The 24,093-nt window shown below is 41.5% G+C and overlaps 2 protein-coding genes across 2 annotated transcripts; one reads left to right on the top strand and one right to left on the bottom strand.

The window, feature by feature from the left end:
• The first annotated feature begins 698 nt into the window (after window positions 1-698).
• Window positions 699-23,595, top strand: yipf2 (Yip1 domain family, member 2). Its single transcript, XM_079645878.1, has 9 exons — window positions 699-948; window positions 1,157-1,222; window positions 5,194-5,366; window positions 5,451-5,531; window positions 5,679-5,766; window positions 19,908-20,024; window positions 20,123-20,289; window positions 21,490-21,672; window positions 21,763-23,595. The coding sequence occupies exons 2-9, from the start codon at window positions 1,192-1,194 to the stop codon at window positions 21,850-21,852; spliced, it is 930 nt and encodes a 309-aa protein (XP_079502004.1). The 5' UTR covers window positions 699-948; window positions 1,157-1,191; the 3' UTR covers window positions 21,853-23,595.
• On the bottom strand, window positions 5,773-19,887 carry LOC307016665 (E3 SUMO-protein ligase ZBED1-like). The gene is made up of 3 exons (XM_079645877.1): window positions 16,371-19,887; window positions 15,082-15,701; window positions 5,773-14,913 (listed from the first exon to the last, which is right to left on the bottom strand). The coding sequence occupies exons 1-3, from the start codon at window positions 17,215-17,217 to the stop codon at window positions 14,509-14,511; spliced, it is 1,872 nt and encodes a 623-aa protein (XP_079502003.1). The 5' UTR covers window positions 17,218-19,887; the 3' UTR covers window positions 5,773-14,508.
• Window positions 23,596-24,093: the final 498 nt, after the last annotated feature.

The following is a 24,093-nucleotide window of genomic DNA, read 5'->3' on the forward strand; positions in this document are numbered from 1 at the left end:
TGTCAAACATATTTCAGCTAGCATCTGCAGATGTTAGTTTATATGTGCTAGTTAAAATGGCATCTAAAACACATGACAAAACCTGTCTTGTGGTGTGTCGCTTCTCAAAACACATGACAAGTGAACTGTGTAGTATGGAATATAACTTTAAACTGTACATCGAGAGATACCTAGTGGTGTCCCCATCACCTTAACGTTGAATTAACCTTAAGCTTACATTACACTCGCTAACGTTCCAATAGCTAGCATTAGCATATTGATTTTCTCACCAACTTTATTCTTCTTCAGTCTCTCCCATCTGCTGCCGGGGACCGGAGCCGCTGCTGCCTCCGCCGCCGTGCACAGCGTCCTCCTCAATACACGCCACGAAGCCATTCCAGATTAATTCAGTCCCGAGTGCAGTCAGTCACCTTCAGGCAGAGCAAACATGCTGATAGTCAGGAAGACAGCTCACATGCCGGAGCCAAAATGGCGCCCCTCGCGGTGATTCATTTTCATCTTCCGACAGAAAACTCTACCTCGCAAACGTTCCGCTTTCTGTCACCAAAGGCTTTCATATTTTTAATAGATCGTGCAATTGTGTTAGAAACAAACGTTGATTGATATTTTATTGAATCTAATATGTCACTCAACTACACAGTATTATATATTTAAATCAACAAACCTCCTTTTAGAAAGACTCAAATGGCTCACGTGACAGCTTTGTTTACGTAGTGACGTGTACCGGAAGTTAACAGACTGACTGTAAACTCGCTACAAAGACAGATGCTAGCAGTGTGTGGTTATTTTCTGTCCGTTTATTTAACCTACGTGTACTGGGGTTGATATATTTGATTTGGCTTCTGTAAAATCTTCAAACAAATGAGAAACATAAGTGTTGTGTGAATGTAGCCCAGCGTTAGCCCGGATCAGCTGTCACACAGGTCATCCTGCTGCCGAGGAGCACAGGTGGGTTTAACCTGTTCTCAGCACAAAGCCAAGGAACAATTATAATTTAAACATTATTTCTTAACATTCGAATCTATACTTTAAAGAGATTGCTTGGTAAGGTTGAAGATTGGCTAATGGACAGATGATTGATGTATAATACCATATTTTTGACTGACAGAAAGGAATCCCTAGTATGTAAACGTGTCTTACCTGTGTCTTCTCCTAGTTCTTGCATGAGGTTGCTGTTTGATCACTGAAGCAATGGCCAGTCCTAATGATCTGCAATTCCAAGGTAAAGGCTGAAATTTAAATTAATCTTACTCAGATTGGCACATGTATGCAGGGACGTGCAGTGTTTCCCCTAGGTTTACTGCCTTGGCAGGGTGCTGTTCGAAAACAAATGTCGGGGCGCCCACATTTTTGTTATCCTCTGGAGCAGAGAGGAGCTGTGAATTATTGTTATCGATATCGTACAGTAACAAATGTATTTGGACATTAAAAAGTAATACAGTACAGTGTTACACTATACTGTATTACTTTAATTTAAACTGTATTCCCTTCTTATCATGTTGTCTACACTTCTTCCTTTCATTGATACATTTAAATCACCTGACTACAGCATATAACATACCTGCTGCAACCCTGTGCTGCTGCTGCTTCTCTCTGCCTCATCCTCTATTGCTGGAGGCAGCTCCACCTCATCTGATCTCTGATATGAAAGCAATCGTGTTATGATCATATTGAGCTATTGGTGTTAGTGTAACATTAAACAAGCAGTCTACTTGTCATACATTGCTGACGATACATTTTAAGTGGCAATTTGTTGAGTCACTGCCGCTAAATGCCGGTAGCATCAAGCTAGCAAGTCCTGCATTAGCCTCACATCAACAGGTGTAGACAGAACATCCAATTATCCTGAGCTAATTTACTGAATAAACCAACTCACATCTCAATACTGTAGTTCAAAACCGGGTTACCTGCTCCATCCGTGAGCTATTTTTAGAATGCGCACGCTACGTTCGTTGTCGCGTTCGCGCGCGTCCACCTGGGCAGGCTGTGTGTGTCCTTCTCCCGTGACGATAACGGCTTGCGGTTAAAAAATAATAATAAACGAATTTGAAACTTGGGGGGGACACAAACGGGCAGACAGCAGAGCTCGTGCCAATAAAGTAGATTTGTTTGACTTTTTTACACTTTGTTGTTCTCCTCCTTTCCTCCGCTCTTGTCTCTGATTGTGAGCGCGAGTGTGTGCATTCGTGTGTGTGTGTGTGTGTGTGTGAGCCCCGCCCTTCAGAAACAGAGCGGAGGGAGAATGTGAATACGCAAAGCAGTGTACACTGAAACATGAACACATTGGATAAATAACATGGCGTTTAGTTTATTTAATAAAAGAGCACATGTTCAATGGGAAAAGTGACCGTAGATAGATGACTTCAGTTGAAATTTGGTGCTATATATATTTATTTTTAAAGAAAAAACTAAATAAAAACAGCTTGAATTTCAGGCAGGGCGCGGGGCTCCGTTGGCAGGGCGCAGCGCCCCGCCAAGACAATGGTAGGGGAAACACTGACATTGCATAGACATTTTGGGGGGCGGGAGCAAGTGAGAAAAAGGGCACTTCCCATAATCATTTATAATTAAAAAAAATGTAAATCAAAAAGTTAAATATAGTTGCACATCTCTGACTTAGTGACCAATTTATTTTAATACCATCACACTCACGCAATTGTTTAATACTCAACAGAATTCTACAAAATAATCAGCTAACACAGAGACAATGGCCTTCTTTAGTATTCACTACGCACAATAGCAGACAACAAACTAGTCAAATTAATAGTTATTAAATGAGCAGCCAACATTCAAAATTATGAAGTTACTGTTTAAGGACATTATCGGCAAAAATATCGTTTTTTCATGTACTTGCACACTTTGTTATTTTGGTCTATTTTGCTTCCATGTTTTCTTTCACTCTAATGGAAAGAAAAGTTAAAAAAAACATATAAATAGTGTTTGCTTTACTACCATGTCTGTATTAATCTATAGCCTAGATTTAAAGCTAATCTGCATATTTAAACTAAAATAACATTTCAGGGGGAAATACTGACTTGACGTAAGTAACTATCTGGGGAAGTTGTGAGGTGATATGTTTTTTGTTTTATCCTTTTCACCTGCAATGCCTTGGTAACTGCATGCAAATTAGTGCATTTCAATTAAGATAAGAGATAAGATAGTAGACTACTTTATTACTAGTGTAGGCTACTAATTAACGTGAATTTGCATATCAATGTGGCAATTGTGATGACGTTATTAGATACACATTTTACTGTATTCACCTGTAGTGTCTCCTCTTAAGTACAGTAGGCTACATTATCCTGAATACCCATGATAAATTGCCTTAGCTAAACCTTGAGTTAACTTATCCATTAGCTAGTAGCCTACCTTAGTTAACTATATTTGTTTTTGTCTTTTGGCTAATTAGCTGTAAACTTGAGGCACTGGCAGTTTAGTAATTTGTTCATCACCACTCTTCCAACAAGCCAATAAAAGCCGGCATAACATGGCACAGTAAAGTGGGAGGTGCTGCTACCTGTCTTTCTGAAGTGACAGTTAGGGTGGAGGTGCCGCTACCTGTCTGTCTGAAGTGACTGCCGATGTCCGCACCGCTGTGCGCGAGACGTGGAGGGAGGGTAGAGAGAGCATTGGAACTTCACAGTCTAATCTCCTGACCTGATATTTTTATTTTGTATTCCATCAATATCTTTTTGGAAAGGGAAACTGTGCGCAAACAGCAGTAGGCTAGATATATATTCATTTATTGGAGAAAAAAAAGCACCCCATAAAAAGGGCAATTTCTCAGGAGGAAGAAAAAGGGCAAGGGGCTATGTGTGCACGTGCCTGCATGTATGGCTTTGCTATTATAATCCTTCCTAATGCAACCTTTAAACCAAGCTTGCCTCCCAACATTTTAAGGAATGTTTGGGGGCAATTTTGTTAAGTATGCATTTCTTAAATGAAAACAAATCTTGTACCAAATGCACAAAGAACAGTGTCATCATATGACTGAATGGAAATTAGTTGACAATGTGTTTCTTAACTATAGGCTCTCTCTGGATGTAATTCATGATAATGGGTAAATTAGATAACAAGTTTAAAAGAAGGAAACATCAATTAGATAAAAAATGAAAGTTATTTATGTTCCAAAAAAGTTACATTTTCCTGGTGTAAAACAGAAGTGAAATGTCAAAACAACGGGCTAAAATGCAGAGTCCAATCTTTAACAGATTAACAATAAAGGACTGTGTTTTGCTGAAAAAGACTCCGGCTAAGGGGGGGTCATCTCCTCTGAACAGTCAGGGGCGCAGTGAGACATACACAAGAAGCAAGGACACATGATTTGAATTAGAAGCACCTCAGTTCTGCAGTGGATTTATTGTCACCCTTTTTTTGTTTTTTACCCTGCACAATTTGCGCATAGTGTGCTCAAACCGACTCTCTGCCATTCAAATCTTTATTAAAAAAAATACAGCAACTTATTTGCACATGTTTGTTTATAAATATATACATTTTTAGTAGATTGTGCTATTGAAGACTACTAATTATTATGTATTAGTAATAATTATGTGTATTGTATGTGTGTATTATTTAGATAGTCCATAGATATAAATATTTTCTACTGTTTATTTTTAATTTTTTTATTATTGGCAAGAAAATCTACAATAGATTGTACAGTGCAATCAGAGACATACAGTATGTCCACGTTTTTGAGCAAGTCCACGAATCCATTATTTGTCAAGTCTGTCACCACCTTCGTGCAGCTGCTGGCGCCACTTCGTCCGGTCCTCCGCCAGCCTCTCCCAGTTGTCCGTCGCAATGTCCAGGGCCTTCATGTCACGTTTTACGACATCCTTGAAGCGCAGCAGTGGTCGTCCTCTGCCTCTGGAACCAGCGCTCAGCTCGCTGCGCGAATATATGTTTTCACATTTTTTAAATGTTCCCATTTTAAATGTTTTGTCATATTTTTAACTTGTGTGTTATACCTTAAACACACTTAAAATGCTCCTTAATGTAACATGTAATCCAATCGAATCAGTTACAGTGAACTCTAGTGGCACATTGGTCATATCTAACATTTATTTGACTGCTTAAGAACTCCAATTTACATTATCCATTTCCCAAATAGTTTGGACTATTTTTTAAATTAGATTAGTAATGTGTACCCTCACAAGTATCACTCAATACCTGTGTGTTGATGCATGTTTGTAGAGTTTGACGAAGCAGCAGAGCTGTTGTCTGCAGACCCCGGGGCCTCCACCCTCAGTATGTCTGCCTCAAACACCAGCACTACAGCAGCAGGAGGGGGAGGAGGAGGAAGAGGAGGAGGGGAGGATGTGAAGCTTGACCTCTCAGAGGAGGAGGGTGAGGAGGAGAGTTCAGAGGTGAGTAAAGTTTCCGTTGAGTCATGACACGATGACATGGGCTGCTGCAGATATTTGATGTTCGATGTCTTGATGTGCTTCCAGCTGTTAGGAGGACAGAAACCAACGGGTGGCTTCTGGACCTTTGAGTACTATCAGTCCTTCTTCAATGTTGACACAGTGCAGGTATGAGACCCACCTCTCTGCAAAAACACTCGCATGTCTATGATTATGGTGATTTTGTCAAGGTAAACCAAGATTAACTAAAAACATGTACATATTCTATCATAAAAATAACTTTTGTTTTGCTTTACGTCCTATCATGTGATGTAGGTCCTGGACAGAGTGAAGGGGTCACTGATGCCATTACCTGGAAGAAACTTTATAAAACACAACCTTAGGAGCAACCCAGATCTGTATGGTAATGTGTTATTTTATATTTCTCTTTTATAATTCTTTAAGATGTCTGGACTATGAAGGCCCTGTTTTAGATGTTTTTTTGCTATTTTAATAGTCATAGGCTACAATGATTGAGGTTAGGAGTGACACTATTTCAAATAAAAAATGGATAAAAGTTATTTTTGATTTCAAACCTTGGAATGACTCTGTACTGTTGCAGGTTAAAAGAAAAAAGACTGACAACGACACTGCATAGTTGCTGCAGCTCAAAGACAACACAGTGTAGTTTACCGTGAGCATACAGCTCAAAGACAACACAGTGTAGTTTGCTGTTAGCATACAGCTCAGAAAAAACACTTGAAGTTTATCGTTAGCATACAGCTCAAATAAATCATAGTGTAGTTTACCATTTAGCAAATAGCTCAAGTACAACACAATGTAGTTTACCATTAGCATACTGCTCAAGCACAACCATGTGTAGTATACCGTTAGCATACACCTCAAAGTCAACACTGTAGTTTACCGTTAGCATACAGCTCAAAGACCACACAGTGTAGTTTACCATTAGACTATAGCTCAAAGACCACCCAGTGTAGTTTTCTGTTGGCATACAGCTCAAAGACCATATAGTGTAGTTTACCATTAACATACAGCTCAAAGAAACCATAGTGTAGTTTACCATTAGCATATTGCTCAAGCACAACTATATGTAGTATACCGTTAGCATACACCTCAAAGATAACACTTCAGTTTAACGTTAACAAATAGCTCAAAGACCACACAGTGTAGTTTACCGTTAGCATACAGCTCAAAGACCACACAGTGTAGTTTACCATTAGCATATAGCTCAAAGATGAAACGGTGTAGTTCACCGTTAGCATACAACTCAGAGACAACATAACAGTTTATCGTTAGCATATATTATATATTGGCAAGAAAATCTACAAGAGATTGTACAGTGCAATCAGAGACATACAGTATGTCCACGTTTTTGAGCAAGTCCACAAATCCAGTCTTTGTCAAGTCGGTCACCACCTTCGCGCAGCTGCTGGCACCACTTCGTCCGGTCCTCCGCCAGCCTCTCCCAGTTATCCGTCGCAATGTCCAGGGCCTTCATGTCACGCTTTACGACATACTTGAAGAGCAGCAGTGGTCGTCCTCTGCCTCTGGAACCAGCGCTCAGCTCGCTGTATACGATGTCCTTTGGCAGGCGGCCATCTGGCAGTCTGCGAAGGTGACCGAGCTACCGCAGCCTCCTGACCTTCAGTGTTTGGAATATTGACTTGCTGCCCGTGCGCGCCAGCACAGCCTCGTTCGTGACCTTGTCCCGCCATGTGATCCCGAGGATGTTGCGCAGGCACCGCATGTGAAAAGCATTTAGCTCTCTTTCGTCCCGCGCGTAAGTTGACCACGCCTCGGAACCATACAGCAGGACGCTGACCACGCAACATTGGTAGATACGTGTCTTAGTGCGCTCTGTGAGGTATTTGTTGCTCCAGGCTCTGTTGCGCAAACGACTGAAAGACGTTGCGGCTTTGCCGATACGAGTCTGGATCTCCTTAGCTAACGACCGGTCACTGCTGATTGTTGAACGAAGATACGTGAACTGGTCAACAGTCTGCAGCACATGCTCGTTCACCATTACCGGCGACGCTGCTCTTCCCGCTTGGTGCATAACAACTGTCTTTTTTTATGTTGATGTTCAGTAAAAGAGCATGCTGCACTGAATCTGTCAATCAGGCGATGTAGACCAGCATCGCCTGTGAGACACCAGAGCTGCGTCGTCCGCGAATAAGAGCTCACGAACTAGCACCTTCCGTAACTTGCTTTTCACGCGCAGTCGGGGCAGGTTAAACCCATCTGACCGCGTTTGCAGGAAAACGCCGTCTTCGTCCACGTGATCGTTGAATGCATGATGCAGCACAACAGAGAAGAAGATGCCGAAGAGCATGGGTGCTAACACGCAGCCTTGCTTGACTCCACTGCGAACGGCGAAGCTGTCTGAAGTAGATCCTTCAAAGAAAACCGTTGCTGACATGTCCTCGTGAAGCAATTTGACCAGCCCGAGCAGTGTCGGTGGGCAGCCCAGTTTCTGCAAGATGGCGAACAGTCCTTACCGACTCACCATGTTGAACGCCTTCGTCAGGTCGACAAATGCCATGTGAAGTGGTTTGTTTTGCTCTCTGCACTTTTCTTGCACCTGGCGCACCGTGAAGACCATGTCTGTTGTAGATCGGCCACTTCGAAACCAGCACTGTGACTCTGGGTATACGTGAGCGGCCAGTTTCTGGAGCTGCACCAGCAGAATTCTGGAGAAGAACTTGCCAAGCATGCTCAGTAGCGAAATGCCACGGTAGTTGTTACAGTCCCCTTTGTTGTTTGTTCTTGTAAAGCGTGATTATCTTGGCGTCCGATGGGAAAGCGCCTGCTTGCCAGCATTGACAGAGCAGCTTGTGCATGTGTGGCAGTAAGCAGCTGTCACATTTGAGCAGGTCAGCCGGGATGCTGTCCGTGCCCGCAGCTTTGCCCTTAGCAGTGTGCTTCAGCGCGTTCACTAGCCCTGCCATGGTTGGCAAGTTGTCCAGCACAGCATTGATGTCAAAGCTGGGGGTTGAGGCCAAAGCCACGTCGCTGATGCTCCTTGGTTTGCCATAGAGCTCAGAGTAGTGCTCAACCCATCGTGACATCTGCTGCCCTGTGTCAGTGATCAGTGCTCCTTCTGCAGACTTCAGCGGACACACCTTCTTTGCTCTCGGCCCAATAGCCTTCTTCAGGCCCCTGTACAGTTCCCGCAGGTTACCAGTGTCTGAAGCCTGTCATGTCATTGCAGAGCTTTTTCCAGTACTGGTTAGCACAGGATCGAGCTGTCCTCTGAAGTTCACGCTGCACATCCTTGAGTGCAGTGAGAGAACTCCGTGTTTCCCGTTGCTTGTACACTTTGTGCGCCTTGTTCTTGGCAGTAAACAGCGAAGTTCTGGAGCATCTGACTAGGCCAATGTCCCGTCTTCTGACCAAAGCTAAGTCTAGCTGGTGCCAGTGCTTGGACTGTGGATGCATCCATGTCACCCGCCGACATTGCTTCTGCTGGAACCAAGTGTTTGCGATGCAGAGCCCATGTTGACTGCACAGCTCGAGAACTCGCTGTCCGTTTTCGTTGATTTTCCCGACACCAAAGCGACCAATTTCATCCGGCCATGCCATATAATCGGTACCGACGCGAGCATTGAAATCGCTGAGCAGCATCACGCAGTCCTCGGGGGGGAATCTTGTTCAAGACGCCTGCCAGGCTGTCGTAGAACTGGTCCTTGACCGCAGCTTCACTTGGCAGTGTGGGGGCGTAGGCACATATCAGATGTATTGGGCTGGCTGATTGCTTGAGCGTTAGGGAAATGATCCTTTCTGACACACCGACAGGGGTGTCAAACCCTTGCACCAGCTTGTTGGACACTGCAAAGCCTACGCCGTGTGTGCGGTGTTCATCTTTGGCTTTTCCCATCCAGAAGAAAGTGTAGTTTTGCTCTTTGATAGAACCAGACTCGGCGAGGTACGAACATTCCACCTTCCCAGCCGGAGATATACATTTGAAATTTCAGACATTGCAGTTAGGGTTGGGAACCGAAACTCGGTTCCAGATGAGAACCGATAAGAAAATGCCAGGTACCGGGTACCCAGGGGCGCCGCCAGGGATTTTGGGCCCCATGAAAATATATCACATTGGGCCCCAACACCAGGCAAAGGCCACGCCAACCAAGCACAATTGCTGTAACCACACCTCCAGAACCCAACCGACTCATTTATGCTTTAAATAACTCTACCTGTACAGGCTTGCATCTATCTTGTAGTCCAATACTAACCGCACAATATTTACTGACACTGAGCGGTGAAAATATAACTGCAGACTGCAAATTCTACTGCACCATTCCACTATTTGATATAACACTAACATTCCTGGACTGGGACAATAAGTCAGGCCGGGAATTATACACCCAGCCAGGCCACTACCAGTTTTCTTTTGTGCCATTTTCTTGGATTTATTTGTCAATATTTACAGCGTTGCTGCCCATAGTGATAGCCCTAAACTTTAAATCTACTACCCCAGAATAAACATATGGACATGGGTTACTATTTAAAAAAAATGTGCAAATCTATTTCGGAACCTATCCATGTGCACATATTTTAAGTGGAGGTGGACCTCAAATCCTCTAGGGGGGTCCGGGGGCATGCTCCCCCGGTAAGGTTTTTTTTTTTTAAATGTTGGCAGGGCCGTGGGAAGTAGGGGTGCTGAGGGTGCTGCAGCACCCTCTGGTGGAGGACAGGGGATCTGCACTTCCACAAGATATAATAAAAAAAAAACGAATTTTCAGCCTTGATGTAACAACATTCATAATTAAGTAAAGATAACACCCTTTTCACCCCGGTTACATTTTCCATTTGCCCTGTACGATGGGCGCTGTAAGTGATGAAAGTGGGGGATGTTGGCTTAGCAGGCTCCCGCAGCTCACAGCCAAAGTGAGAGAGATAGAGAGAGGGGATACCGCGGTACCGGCGGGGATTGTTGTTAGCTTCTGCTGCGCTAACGGATATAAGAAGCTGTTTCTACAATAATGTGGAGGGAGAGTCCTCTCCTGTCAGACTGAGAGGCTCAGTGAGGTAAAGGACTCTGAGGGCTTAGATAGTTCACTTTAGTCGAAGTTATCTCAGTGGGTCTCAAACGTTTTGATCACAATTTATGTCAACAAATATTTCCAAGGCACACCTTTATAGTTATTAGGATAAATAAAAACAGGTTTGAAATCATTCCAATGTATACTATAGGACAGTAAACCAAAAATATTGTTTAAAACTGGAGAGATTTTAAAATATACATAAATAAATAAATGTTAACTGGTAAAATAATATATGAATGAACAACACAAATAAAATAAGTTACATGTATTTGTTATTGGCTAAGGTAGGTTATTGGAAATGTTCACATACCTACTTATTTGATTAATAAAATGCAAACCGATCTTTTTCATATGGGTGTTTAGAGTTGTACCCCCTAGATCAGTCTCTAATTGGGCGCTCAAAGTGCACCAAATTGAAGCATTTTACTTTAAAATGTTAAAAAAATCTTCCCGGGGGGATACCCCCGGACCCCCCGAGAGGATGTGAAGTTCACCCCCCCAATTAAAACATGTTATAATATATAATAAATTTGAAGCCTTGTTATATAAGCTGTGCACCATGTCAATATATTTCTCTTTTTGCAGTGTATTGGTCTTTTGTAGAGGTTTTTCATTGCCAGCTAAAATCTTGCCTAGCAGCACATTGGTCAGAACCAGCCCTGGTGTCATCCCCACAGCACCCCCCATTTGAAACATGTTCCCACGGCTATGAATGTTGGAATTAAATACATCAATCTGGTGCACTTTGAGGGGGAAATAAAGAGACTGCACCCATATGAAACAGAACTGTATACATTTAAATAATCATAAAATTCATAAGTACATGGCCATAACCAATAACACACCATATCCAATATGAAAAAACATTGAAACTTGTTTATTTATTTGTTTTTGGTTCATTTATAGTTGTGAGTGTGTCTGGGCTCCTGAACCAGCCTCACCCGTCTCCCTCCTCTCCCCCTGCTCCTCTTTGAGGCAGCAGCAAAGACTACTTTTAGCTCTCAACAAGTTTTTAAAGTTTATCTTACCTTTTTTCACCTAGTTAAAACATTTTTTTTATTATTCATGCATATTTTACCAATCACTCCCCCCTCAAATGGAAATATGTGTTTACATAAAGGGTGACCAAACCGTTTGAGACCCACAGAGAACTTAGACTAAGTTAATTATTGATGATTGATGAAAGGATACTTAAACATTTTTTCTTAATGTTCTAAAAATGTTTGGGGCCCCTGTCAGTCACGGGCCCTTAGAATCGTCCTAACTTTTCACCCCCTTATGGCGCCCCTGTGGGTACCCATACAAAATACACACTTTCGGTTCTGCTTAACGGTTCCAAAACGCGGTAGACTCTCTATTCCACCGGGTCCGTCTGCGCCGCGGCGACCCGGTGTATTACAGCCAGGGTAAGGGAGAACTGGCCATATGTGTGTTCTGGAGAATCACAGAACGGCCGGCAGACAGCGGGCCGCTAACGGCCGGCTCGGTACGCTGACGGTCGGCACCGCCCTTCATTTTTTTTCAAACGGTTTAAGCTATTGTGCAATACATTTGTATTGCATGTATATTTTTTATTTGTAAAAATGTCAGTTAAAGCTTAGAAAAATAAAGATATTTCTCTTTCTTTTACAATTTTGGATTCGAAACGGGGAATCCATAAGAACCGGAATTGATAAGCAGAACCGGAATCGGAATCGATACATTTCAAACGATATCGATCCCTAATTGCAGTACCCATAAGGAGCCGTACACATGCCGCAGTTTTTGCGTGGCTGTGTCTTTAGTTGAAAGCCCAGTGGCGATCTGTTCATCTGTCATACTAATCGTACAATCAATAACTTTGTTGTTATTAGCCTCTGGTTAGCTAGCTATGCTAACGAATATAAGAAGCTTTTTCTACAACCAGTGAGGTAAAGGGACATCTTTATATGATCATTATAGTTATAAAAAAATAAGAGAATAAAGTAAACAGGTATAAAATACTATATAACAGTAAAAGAAAGTTGTTATTAAAAAAACAAGAATACAGTTTGAAAGGGGAGTGATTTCTAAAATATCCATAAAGAAAAATAAATCTGCTTACAGTTCAGTTTCATATGGGTGTTAAGAGATGTATCCATAGATCTCCTAATGTTGTGCTCTCAAAGTGCACCAGATTGATGCTTTTACCTCTTAAGCTCCACGGACCCGGTTCCGGGGCCAAAATCGTGTCATTTGCAGGAAACAACGTCTAAGGAACCTTAATATTTAATAAACTATGAATATTTTATATCCATATAACGGGGAAAAACTCATTTAACTGATCTTTTTCATTTTTCTTTTAAAAAAAACACACAATGCTAACAGTGAGCCTTTGAATTAGCTCAGAGCGAAAAATGCTAACCTATTACTGCACCGAAAATCACTCCTAGCTCCCTTATTACTTATCCTAGCTGCACATCCAACACATCGTTTATGATCGTAAAGACACATAATCTAACAGTGCCCACCTTAACACTGAAAGATACAAACTCGCTACGTTATCAACAAAAACGTACATCAAAACATGTGGCGCTAGGTAGCCTACAACACTAACATGGCTTACCTTGGTTATGTCTGGTCAAAACTGGTTTTCAATGGCATTAAAACGATAACAACGATGCTGTAGTTAATCCAAAGGTTAATATCCAATGTGGCTGTGTCCCCTTTGAAATGTTCTGATAATCTATAAGAAATAAAACTGCAATTCCGTTTTCAAACATCAGAGCAGGCCATTCCTACGCTCTGTAGAAAGATTGAATGCGCGAAGACGCCACTTTTTTTTTTAAACATGAGTGTGTTCTAGTGATGGGTTGTTCGCGAACGATTCGTTCTTTTTGAACGAATCTTTGAAGTGAACGAGAAGAACTGATTCCTCCCACAAAACTATTTTTTTGTTTGAGTCGCCGGCTTCCGCCAAAAGCTAAAGAGAAGCTGTTTGCGAACGACGAACTTAAAGAACTGGCGGTTCTTTTATCTTATATCCCATTCTTTCAAGAGGAGGGTCCCGTCAGGGCCCCTCCGAAATACTGGATGTTCCATCTACACAGAGTTGGACTCAGTTAGACAACTACCACAAATACAATGAATTACTTTACTGTTGGACTCAGTAGTATTTGGACTTCTACCAAAAGTAGGCTACTATGAAGTTATTTTACTGTGTACTTTTTCAGTTATTCTCTGTCAAACTCCTGTGGCAGGAAATCATTTTATCATGTGAAAACATGCAGTTTGACAGAGGATTGAAACTGTAATCAGAGCCCTCTTATCTGAGCTCACACACACACACACACACACACACACACACACACACACACACACACACACACACACACACACACACACACACACACACACACACACACTAGGGCTGAACGATTTTAAGAAAAAATTGAAATTGCGATTTTTCTGGCAGAGATTGTGGTTTCGATTTCAACCACGATTTATTTTCTTTAAATCAAGTTTCAGTGTAAATTAATTAAAACAATGAATTTCATTAAGATAATGCAAGAATGAAAACGGCTGGCAACAGATTTCAAATGCAAGACTGTTTATTAACAAAATATCAAGCATTAAAAAGATCAATGGCTCAGCAGCATCAAAATAATTGCACTTTTGTAAAATAACGTAGGCTACATACAAATTATAAATTATAACAACAAAGTGGAGCAAAAAAAGAAGTCTTACCTTAAAAGTAGTGCAAAATGGCTCAAAGGAGCTAGCTTATGAACATCAACATCAGCAGCAGTTACAGATATTCAACCCGTGTATTCAGAAACCTGTGCTTCTTCTTCAAATAAAGTGGCAAGAGGAAGTGAAATGTAAAGGTAGTAAAAATAAATAATAATAATAATCATAATTTAAAAAGTTTAAATTACCCTACATTTTCCTCATCAAGAAAAGATGTCAAACTGGTTAAATTATTTTACATCTAGTCTGTATACAAAAGATAAGTAAAAAAGAGTGAACATCTTTTTTAATGGAACAAAGACATGTCAGGGTAAGGTGCCGATAAGAGATTTCAGGGCAAAGTGCAGAAGAACAACAACAAAAATCAATAAATCTTCCCCTTCATCCCTTCAGAGATTTTTGGCCAAGAAAACCAACATGTCAACCTTTGCTGGCTTCAGACATGCACGCTGACATGTGACAATATTGCCACTGGCACTGAACAGTCTCTCTGATGGTGCACTCGTTGCTCGTATGCAAAGGTACTTACGAGCCAACTTGCCAAGCCATGGGAAGTTGACATTGTGCACTCTCCACCAGGCCAGTGGATCTTGCTCTCCATCAATGGTAGGAGTTATGAGGTAGTTGTCCAGTTCTGCTTTAATGGTATCCTCCAACTGCACAGTAGAGGAAGCAGGGACCACCTTGGTCTTAAAAAAGCTGCCCAGTGACCGCTTTCGTTTTGTAGAGGTGGATGGTGGTTCTTCTTCTGCACTCAGGGGCATGGTATGGGTTGTGACACAAGCCCTCTGCTCCTACAACACACAGTAATAAGAGGCATCAATGTTTTGCTATCAGTTTTGATTAAGACCAACGAGGCATTTTGTCTAAAAGTTTAAAATGTCAGTAGAGTATAGTTAAAAAAAACTAAAAATACAACTTTTTGTTTTATTTTGAAACAACAAAGAAAAAGGACAGCTTACCTTTTGTGCCACCTGTTCCATTTCCATCTTCACTCTGTCTTTGATGTATGGGACATTCTCTTCGCTTATGTAGCTTGTCTTGAATCTTGGATCAAGGAAGGATGTGATGTCCAAGAGCTCCTGTGTCACTGGGTCGCTGTATTTCTCTTCAATGTAGTGGAGAGCTCTTGATTTGATCTCCTTGGTGAGATTCGTGTCCTGGTCAGTTTCAGCAAGCGTTGCTGTTCTGAGGAGATGGAGCACTGGCTTCAGGTATGACACGCTTACGTAGTCCTCACCTGAGAGGGCGTCTGTGAACTCCTGAAGAGGACCGAGGGCATTGTTTACAGATTCAAGTACATCTATATCTTGCCAAGTGGGGATCAGGTGCCGCGTCTTCCTGTCTTCAGACAGAACCTGGCACAGTGCCTTGCTCTGCTCCAACACCCTCCCAATCATTTTCTGCCGGGAGCCCCATCGTGTCGGACATTCAGTGACCAGTGACTGTTGAGGTAGGTTTAAGTCTTGCTGTGCCTGTTTGAATGCCCTCTTCTTCTTCCAGCTGTGAGTGAAGACCGCAACCAGCTGCTTGCAAAGTCCTGTGGCCCGTTTGATTCTTTGATCATCTTTGACAGCATTTTCTAGTGGAAAACATTACATGTATTACAGTATGAAAAGCCATAAGGATAGCTCATAACACAGAATTCATAACATATTGATTACATCTGTTGTCATCTTGTATTAAGTTCAATTACGTTTTTTTAGCAGCAGACGTCAGGTGGTACTACCACAGTAAGTTATTGCCCATAAATTAATTTGTAATTGGTAATTAATGTACAAGCAAGGAATATGCTTTTTAGATATTCCACTAAAAAACTAAAAATCATTTAATTCGTAATATAGTGGCATCAGCTGTGGTTGCACCACCCTGACATCTGCTACTACAAAAACGTCATTGACCCATTAGTAAGGGCTTCAAAAATAGGGGAGACCGCCTTTGCATCTCTCGGCAATCCGCAATTAAACAGAAGCAAGCAGTATTGGGAGGTTTTAAAGTTTACCCATGAAAGGGTTCATTTTTCTCACTAGGATAAACAGTATGTTAAAGTAGCATTGCGCTAACAGTTGGTCAGCTAACTACAGCTTGACAACAAACCTCTCGCCGCTTCGTCCCTCCCCCCTCCCAACTGTGTTTGAGGGCAGAGTAATATAGCAGAGACTAGGGCCTCTGCGAGGATAATACGAACTCTCACACTTGTAGTAACTTTGTAAACATACACACTCGCACGAACACACATTCTTGTACTTACCAATTGCAAGATGCAGCCTGTGTCCGAAGCACTGCAGTCTGGTCCATTGGTTAAGTTCCATTGCTTTGATCATATTTGTAGCGTTGTCTGTTGTTATGCACGTCTGGGCCTCTTCTTTTAGACCCCAGTTGGCCAAGCACTCCTTCAGCCCCATGGCAATATTCTCCCCTGTATGGTCAGTGGGGAAGTATGCTGTCTGCAGGCAGCGGCTACACAACTCGAAGTTGGCGTTGACGAAATGCACGGTCAAACTCATGTAGGGCTCGTTCGTTCTGCTTGACCACAGATCAGTAGTTGATGCATAAAACTCCGTGTTTTCCAGATCATTTAGAACTTTGGCCTTACATTCTGTGTAGAGCTGTGGGATGGCAACTTGATTGAAGTATGTGCGGGAGGGCAGAACATACCTCTTATCCATTGTGCGTAGCAAACTTTTAAATGCGTCTTTGGTCACTGTGTTTACAGACACCATGTCCTTCGATATGTAAGTCGTTACGGCAGCGGTAATCTCCTTGTGTCTTCGGCTAGTTTTTTCATAAGGCGTCACACTGGCGAACGATGATGTTATTGTTGGCTGACTTGCCGAAGTATGGCTGCTGCTTGATGTTTCACGGTTCTTTTTCGCCATGCACTGCTCATACAAGTTCAGGTGGTGAACTCTCAAGTGGCGATGTAAATTGGTGGTATTGCCAGCCGATGTAGCCACTTTTACACGACATGTTTGGCACATCACCTGTTTCTGGTGTTCATCATCATCCTCAAATCCAAAATACTGCCAAATGACCGACGTGCTGTTTCTTTTTGGTATTAATTTAGTCGGCTCCGCTTCTGCTCCCGCTTCTGCCATGCTTGAAATTTAATGACGAGCTACACACTGATTGGGGTGGAGAACACGTCATCTGGTCAAGCGCAGGCTGCAGCTTTCTGATTGGTAGCTGGCACAGAGCCTTGGGCATTCATGTGAAATTATTGACGAAATTATTATTATTATGCACCAAGAAAAACCGCAGCTTTGACGATCCCAAAATCGTGTTGTCTGAGATCGCGATTTTCGGTCTAAAACGATAGATCGTTCAGCCCTAACACACACACACACACACACACACACACACACACACACACACACACACACACACACACACACACACAGGAGCGGGACATCCTCCTCAACCTGTCCGCCATAAATGCCTCAGAGGACGGATACCTGAACCGTAGCATCCAGCTAGCTTAGCCGCTAGCTTAGGGATAAATACACACAGCGTTGTATTCTCCTCCCCCTGTTGGCCCTAAAAGCTTCAGAGGGCGGATACCCGAGCTCTATAGCGTCCCGCTAATGTGAAACACACACACAGCGTTAGCGGGACATTGTCCTCCCCCTGTCGGCCCAGAAAGCTTCAGAGGGCGGATAGCTGGGCTCCGTAGCGTCCCACTAGCTTAGCCGCTAGCTAAAGTTAAACATAGATGGGTACATAAAATATGAATAAATTGTCACCGATGTAGAGGATATATGAACTCGGCCAAATGGAATTTAATGCTTTGGGATTTAAGTTAGGCCACATAGTAAGTGCATGGGTTTGAAAGTATAACGTGCTAGCCTGCTGTAATACATCGTATAGTCAGGCACAAATGATGAGATTTATTACAATTTAAAATTTAAATAATATGTAGCCTATTCCCAGAGCATAATTCATGGGGCAACAAGGTGAAGTGTAAAATGTGTTTTAATATCATACATTTTACGCCAGCAAACTTCTTGTACGGAATTCGGCAGTAGTGAAGACTCACTGAACAAATTAAGTACAAAGACGAATCGTTCGCGAACGTGCAAATCACCAGAACTCGTTCGCGAACCGGTGAACGAATCAGTGAACGAATCTTTAAAGTGAACTGAATCAAAAGATTTGTTTCCCCGAAGGGATTCGAAATGCCCATCACTAGTGTGTTCGGGACGATTTCCCTTCGATTCTATTGGCTCTAACGGTCAGAAAGAGACGTCACATGTCAAAATCGAAGAATGGGGGCCAGAGATAAGGAAAATCCACCCAAATGGCCCCAGAAGAGGTTTTTTTTGCTAAGTCCGTCTAAAAAAGTAAAATATCACTTGTTTTGCATCAATCTTGATACAGGGTACTTATTATATGTTGTACTTTGGATTCCTAAAGCTTTTAGTCTAACCCATCATCCAAGGTTAGTTTTCACTGTAAGTACAAAATATTTTTGGGACGGACACTATAATTTACAGTTTTTTACCATGTTCAATCTGAATTTTCTTTAAAAGAAAAAAAACATCTATATTGATTCTGACTTTTCTACATCCAACTCAAAGGTTTATCATTACTTTGAGAAAAAAGATTATTAATTTAACCATTTTAGAAGGGAAGATATGGTCATTTGTTCTGGGAATGTCATTTTTGAGCCTGAAACCTGAAAAACAGGCTTGGGGCTTAAGAGTTAACTTCAACATTTATTAAAAAGAAAATCTTCCCCCAGACCCCCCTAGAGGAGGTTAGGTCCCCACCCCACTTAAATAATGTTCACATTGATAGGAAACTAAATTGCACACATCTTGTTTCCATATCTTTCTGTTGTGGTGGTTATGCCACAACCGTGCATGCATACGCGAGTCGTGGTAAGATATCTGGATTAACAGGTTGCTTTTTCTTTGCACAGAATGAAAGAAAGGCCAAATGAATGGGCTGTGATTTTAAGCAGAGGCCAATCATTTGTATGGCCCTCGGAGGATGTTGAAAAAATGTAAATGGCCCTTGAGAGGAAAAAGGTTCCCCATCCCTGGTTTAGTGTTTTTCTTTGATTGGTAGGTGAGATTTTAACGTCCATGCTTGCTGCGACCACCCCATCGAAGAAATAGACGTGGCGGGTCAGAACATAACTGGCCAGGGGCAGCCTGGCTTGAGGCGGGCGGTAGATGACCATTGGGGCACGATGATCCCTCCCACTGACGCAGAGGACCCGTGGCGCTCCGTCTTATGCCAATCTGACTGGAGCTTATAACTCGTAGACTTTCGCTCTGCCGTGTTGTTTCCCCGGCGCCTTTACAACACCGCGATGAAGTGTCCTCTCCATTGCCCTTGCACGGGAATGAGGGCTCCAGCGTTGCCCAAGCTGCAGGAACCACACTTGGCCTCCGCTGGCAGGACTCCAAGGAAAGACAGAGGTCAATACGTTGGCGCAAGCATTGGCTGCAGGAGCTCATCCGCTCTTTGACAGGTTTTATATTTATCGCAAATACATATGAAGTGATGCAACGTAATTAAGATCCCCGCATTTGTTGGGAAACATACTGAGGCAAAGAGTACAACCCAGTGGCTTTTTTATTTTGGACAAAACACAACAACAACCTTATATATGCTAATAAAAATCAAAAGGCACAGAACATCTTCCAAACATCTTTTTGTTTCTTACAGCTTTAAAGGGCCAAGTTCGGGACTCAGATTTAGGCTGGAGGAAGATTGTTTGATCATGATGAGATTTACAATATTACAGAAAGTCTTCATGAACAGTTGTGTTTGTTTATAGGTCCGTTCTGGATTTGTGTGACCCTCGTGTTCTCAGTAGCGATCGGCGGAAACCTGTCCAGCTTCCTCAGTGAGAAGGGGAACCCTTCATACCACTACAGACCTCAGTTCCACAGAGGTCAGTCCTCAACAAGGTTACATTGACCTCAGTAGTTTTTTCCTACTTGTATTGAGTCATGCTGAGCCTGCAGTCTTTGTCCTGATTTTTGCTAACAGTGACGATAGCTGCACTCGTGATCTTCATGTATGCCTGGTTGGTGCCCGTTGGTTTATGGGGTTTCCTGACCTGGCGGCAAGGGGCTGAGAGGCAGATCGGAGGCTATTCATTCCTGGAGACTGTGTGTGTCTACGGCTACTCCCTCTTCATTTACATCCCAACCTCGGTAAGTCTATTACCTTTTAAAGTTTTGCTAGCAGGTTCAGTGCTTGTTCAGGATTACTTCTTGGTTTACTGTAGAATGTAGTGTAGAATTTACTGTAGAATGCACCACAGCAACTGTAGAAAGTAGTGAAAACCTCTATTAAACCTGATGTACTTATATGATTCTGTTTTCTTCAAGTTTGTATCTTCTTGGTCGAATGCACTTATTGTAAGTCGCTTTGGATAAAAGCGTCAGCTAATTGTAATGTAATGTATCGTGTCGAAGTGATATTGAAAAGACTGTCACTCAACTGTCTGATCTGCTCCATTGTTTGATGTTCATGAGAAACACAAAGACAAGAGGGCTGGATACCTGGATATAATTAAAATAATGATGTGCAGAATCTCAGGAAATGCTTGGACAGATTAAGAAAAATATGAATTATTTTATCAGTATATTAGGCGAGTAGTGTTATTTTCCTTTTTAAACTGGGTTGTACACTAGTTGTTGTACCCTACTGGAGTGGTTACACAAACTGTATCTCACTAGATAGCAAGTAAAGTCAAAAAGGTTGTCACTAGTTAAATAGTGACCATGATATTTTTCTCACTAGTTGACTAGCAAAATACATTTTTGTCTCACTAGTCTGGCTCCAACATGTTGGGTTTTTCCTTTTAACTAGTTAAGTGTTGCCCAGTACTAGTGAGCGGCTGTAGAACACCGGTTCAATAGTATTGGCCTTTTTTATTTGTTTGTGACTAATTGTGGTGTTCAGCTTTCTAACAACAAAATTACCTGCTAGTTAACATGTATGTTCAACCAGTTAAACTAGTGACCAAAACTCACTTGTCAATATTTATTTAGTGCACATAAGTGCTTAACTCAAGTTAACGAGTCAACATCTGTGCCTTGACTAATAAACATGTAACAAAGTGTATGCAACTAGTTATCAAGTAAAGGCAAAATTAACCAAACTAGTGCAAGTAGTGAATATTTTGACCTATACAAGTTAACCCGAAAAAAAAAGTCTCCAGGCCATTTTGACCGAGAGAAAACTTTAGCGAACATAGCCAAGCTTTCTGCTGGCCAGGCAGGCGAGGTAACTGCATTACCACGAGTCCACAACAACACACATGCCAAACGTGAAGTAGATCAGTCCGAAAGCTGGCGAGATAATCAAAACTCAGTCACAGGATGGTTGCAATGTGCTGTCTTCTCCAGGTTCTGTGGATCATTCCCTTTGAATGGTTGCGCTGGACACTGATCCTGGTTGCAATGGTGATCTCTGGCTCAGTTCTGGTCCTCACTTTCTGGCCGGTTGTGCGCGAGGACACCAAGGTGATGGCAGTGGCTACAGTGGTGACCATAGTGGTTTTGCATACGCTGCTGGCTGTCGGCTGTAAGGTGAGTGACGGCTTCATACGGCTTACACATTCAACCTTGACAGAATAATATTACATAATGATAACAATAAATGTTTATGTTTTCTTTCAGATGTACTTCTTTCAGACAGAAGTCCATGTTACATCAGCGGCGCCTATTACCCCCACGATTAACATGACAATTGCCACGAAAGCCCACTAACCAACAGGGTGCTGGCAGCGAGGAAATGAAGGAAGTGTGTGTTGTTTGGAACCACATGCAGCTATAAAATATGTAGAAGCCGGGGGGTTATGTGATATGTTCTATAGTAGCGTGATGAAGCGCTGGGACAGGAGTGTGGTTGTTTGTCTCATTTATCCTGAGTTGGGTCTACTGGGACACTGTAATATTTCTACGTTTTTACTGTGATGTTTCAGGATGTGGTGCAACGTATTAGTCCACATAACACTGTGATTTCCCCGAAGATTCACACAAAGTTATTATTTAGAAGAATTAGTTAGAATTACTCATCAGCAGAAGGGAAAAATATCCAAACCAGTTACAATCAGAAAACCATGCAGCCAGCAATCATTACTTCTTAGGAGTTATCAAAGAGACAACAAGGTATCCATCAGTACGTGTTAATGTTATTATTGTTGGCAACAATAGGATCTCGTAAAAAAAAGCTATGATAAAGAACCCTGTTTTACAAAATAATTCACCAAAGCTGTTGAAACTAACATTGGTGAGGACAGGGAACTGCCACCATGATTATTTGATCATTTCATGAAGCAGGGGATTACACATTTATTTTTGTAGTTGTTTAGTTTACAAAGGATTACAAATAATTTGAGAAAATGCTCGTTCAACATTTTCCAAGCCCAAAATTACGATTTTGGAGGAGGAGGTCTGAAATATTATTTGCTGGATAAATCCCAGAATATTGTGTAAACAATACTGGGGGTTATTATCATAATAGAAAAGACACAGGTTTTTCTGATAACATTAATGATAGCTTTGTTCTATTGATCCAGAAGCCTAAAGCTAAAGTAACTAAATGGAATTCAGCTATCATTAATTTCCCTATTGAAACTTATACACGTATCATTCAAACTGTAACTACAGGCTACCAAGTAATTTTGAGTTTTAGATACCAGGAGTTTCTGACATTATTGCCACCTCCCTCGTGTATTAAAAAAAAGTGTTAAAAAAACAAATGGCTGTAAGACAACCAACAATGGCATTTACATCCAATCAATTCGACACATTTTAAATGAGCAAATTAGATAATCCGCCAATCCGGGCTAGTTAAATGATGAGACTGCAAGGCTAGAAGCTATGCCTGAATGGTACGTTTTTTTGCGCTGCTGTGACATGTTAAAGAATATAAATACTTGGGTAAACCCATGAACTCCAGCCAAAAGCAGTTAAAGATAATGTCTTTTTCTGACCAATTACCTTTAAAACTACTTAGTGCATTAGCTTCAGCTGTATTTTGTGTTAATTGCTAATTAGCCAATGTTAGCATGCTAATTAAGATGAACATAGCAACATAGTAAGTTAGCATTTTTCATTTATGGTAAGCTGCTGCTAACATTATTTGAGCTAACTCAGTTAGCCACAGAGCTTCTAGCATGGCTGCTGACTTTGACATGAGCTCAGTTAGCCACAAACCTGCTAACAGGGCTGAAAACTATTCTCTGTTAGTGAATAAATGACATGTCCTTAATAGTTTCTATCTAATAAATAATCAGATGGTGCGAGTTAAGAACGTTTCAATGAACTAAGAGTGATGCACCACCTCTCCAACCTGTAAGGAACCTTCACTTACAAAATGAGTTTTTGTGATGATATTGTAGTTAGGATTCATTGTAAATTGAAAAATGTGTTTATGTTTGCAGAACTATTTATTCCCTACTGTGATGCTGTTTAGGGATTTTTGTTGTTATTAAACGTTGTGCTTCATCCGGTATTTCATCTTAATTTAATTAATTTGACAATAAGACAATCCTGAGTTCTGATTGGTTAGTACATTTCCTTTTGTACTGGAGAGCCAATGGGAAGTCTCAAATAACACATATTGCCACCTACATCAGCATTTCATCAAACTAGTTTAAGTAAAAGTGCACGTTGTAAGCCTCACAAGTTAACTAAGAACATGGGTCAGTATATTTTTTGGTCATTGGATTTTCTTTTCACAAAAGATATTCAAAAAAAAAAGACGACTGGATATTTGATTTTTCGTTTTAAAATTGAAATACAAGGCGTTTTTCTTTATCATGGTCAAAAAGGGATTTACTAAACTTAAAAAACGGGATGATTTTCATTTTCTACTTCTCAAAACAAAAAATAAAATCACTAGAAAATAGAAACAAAAAAACTACAGTTTTTTCATATTCTGCTACCGGAAGTTGCCTTAATAAATAAGAGCGCAGACGAAACTCACCGAAGTGATTTCAAAAC

Source organism: Notothenia rossii, assembly GCF_949606895.1.
Source record: "Notothenia rossii genome assembly, chromosome: 8".
Taxonomy (NCBI): Eukaryota; Metazoa; Chordata; class Actinopteri; order Perciformes; family Nototheniidae; genus Notothenia; species Notothenia rossii.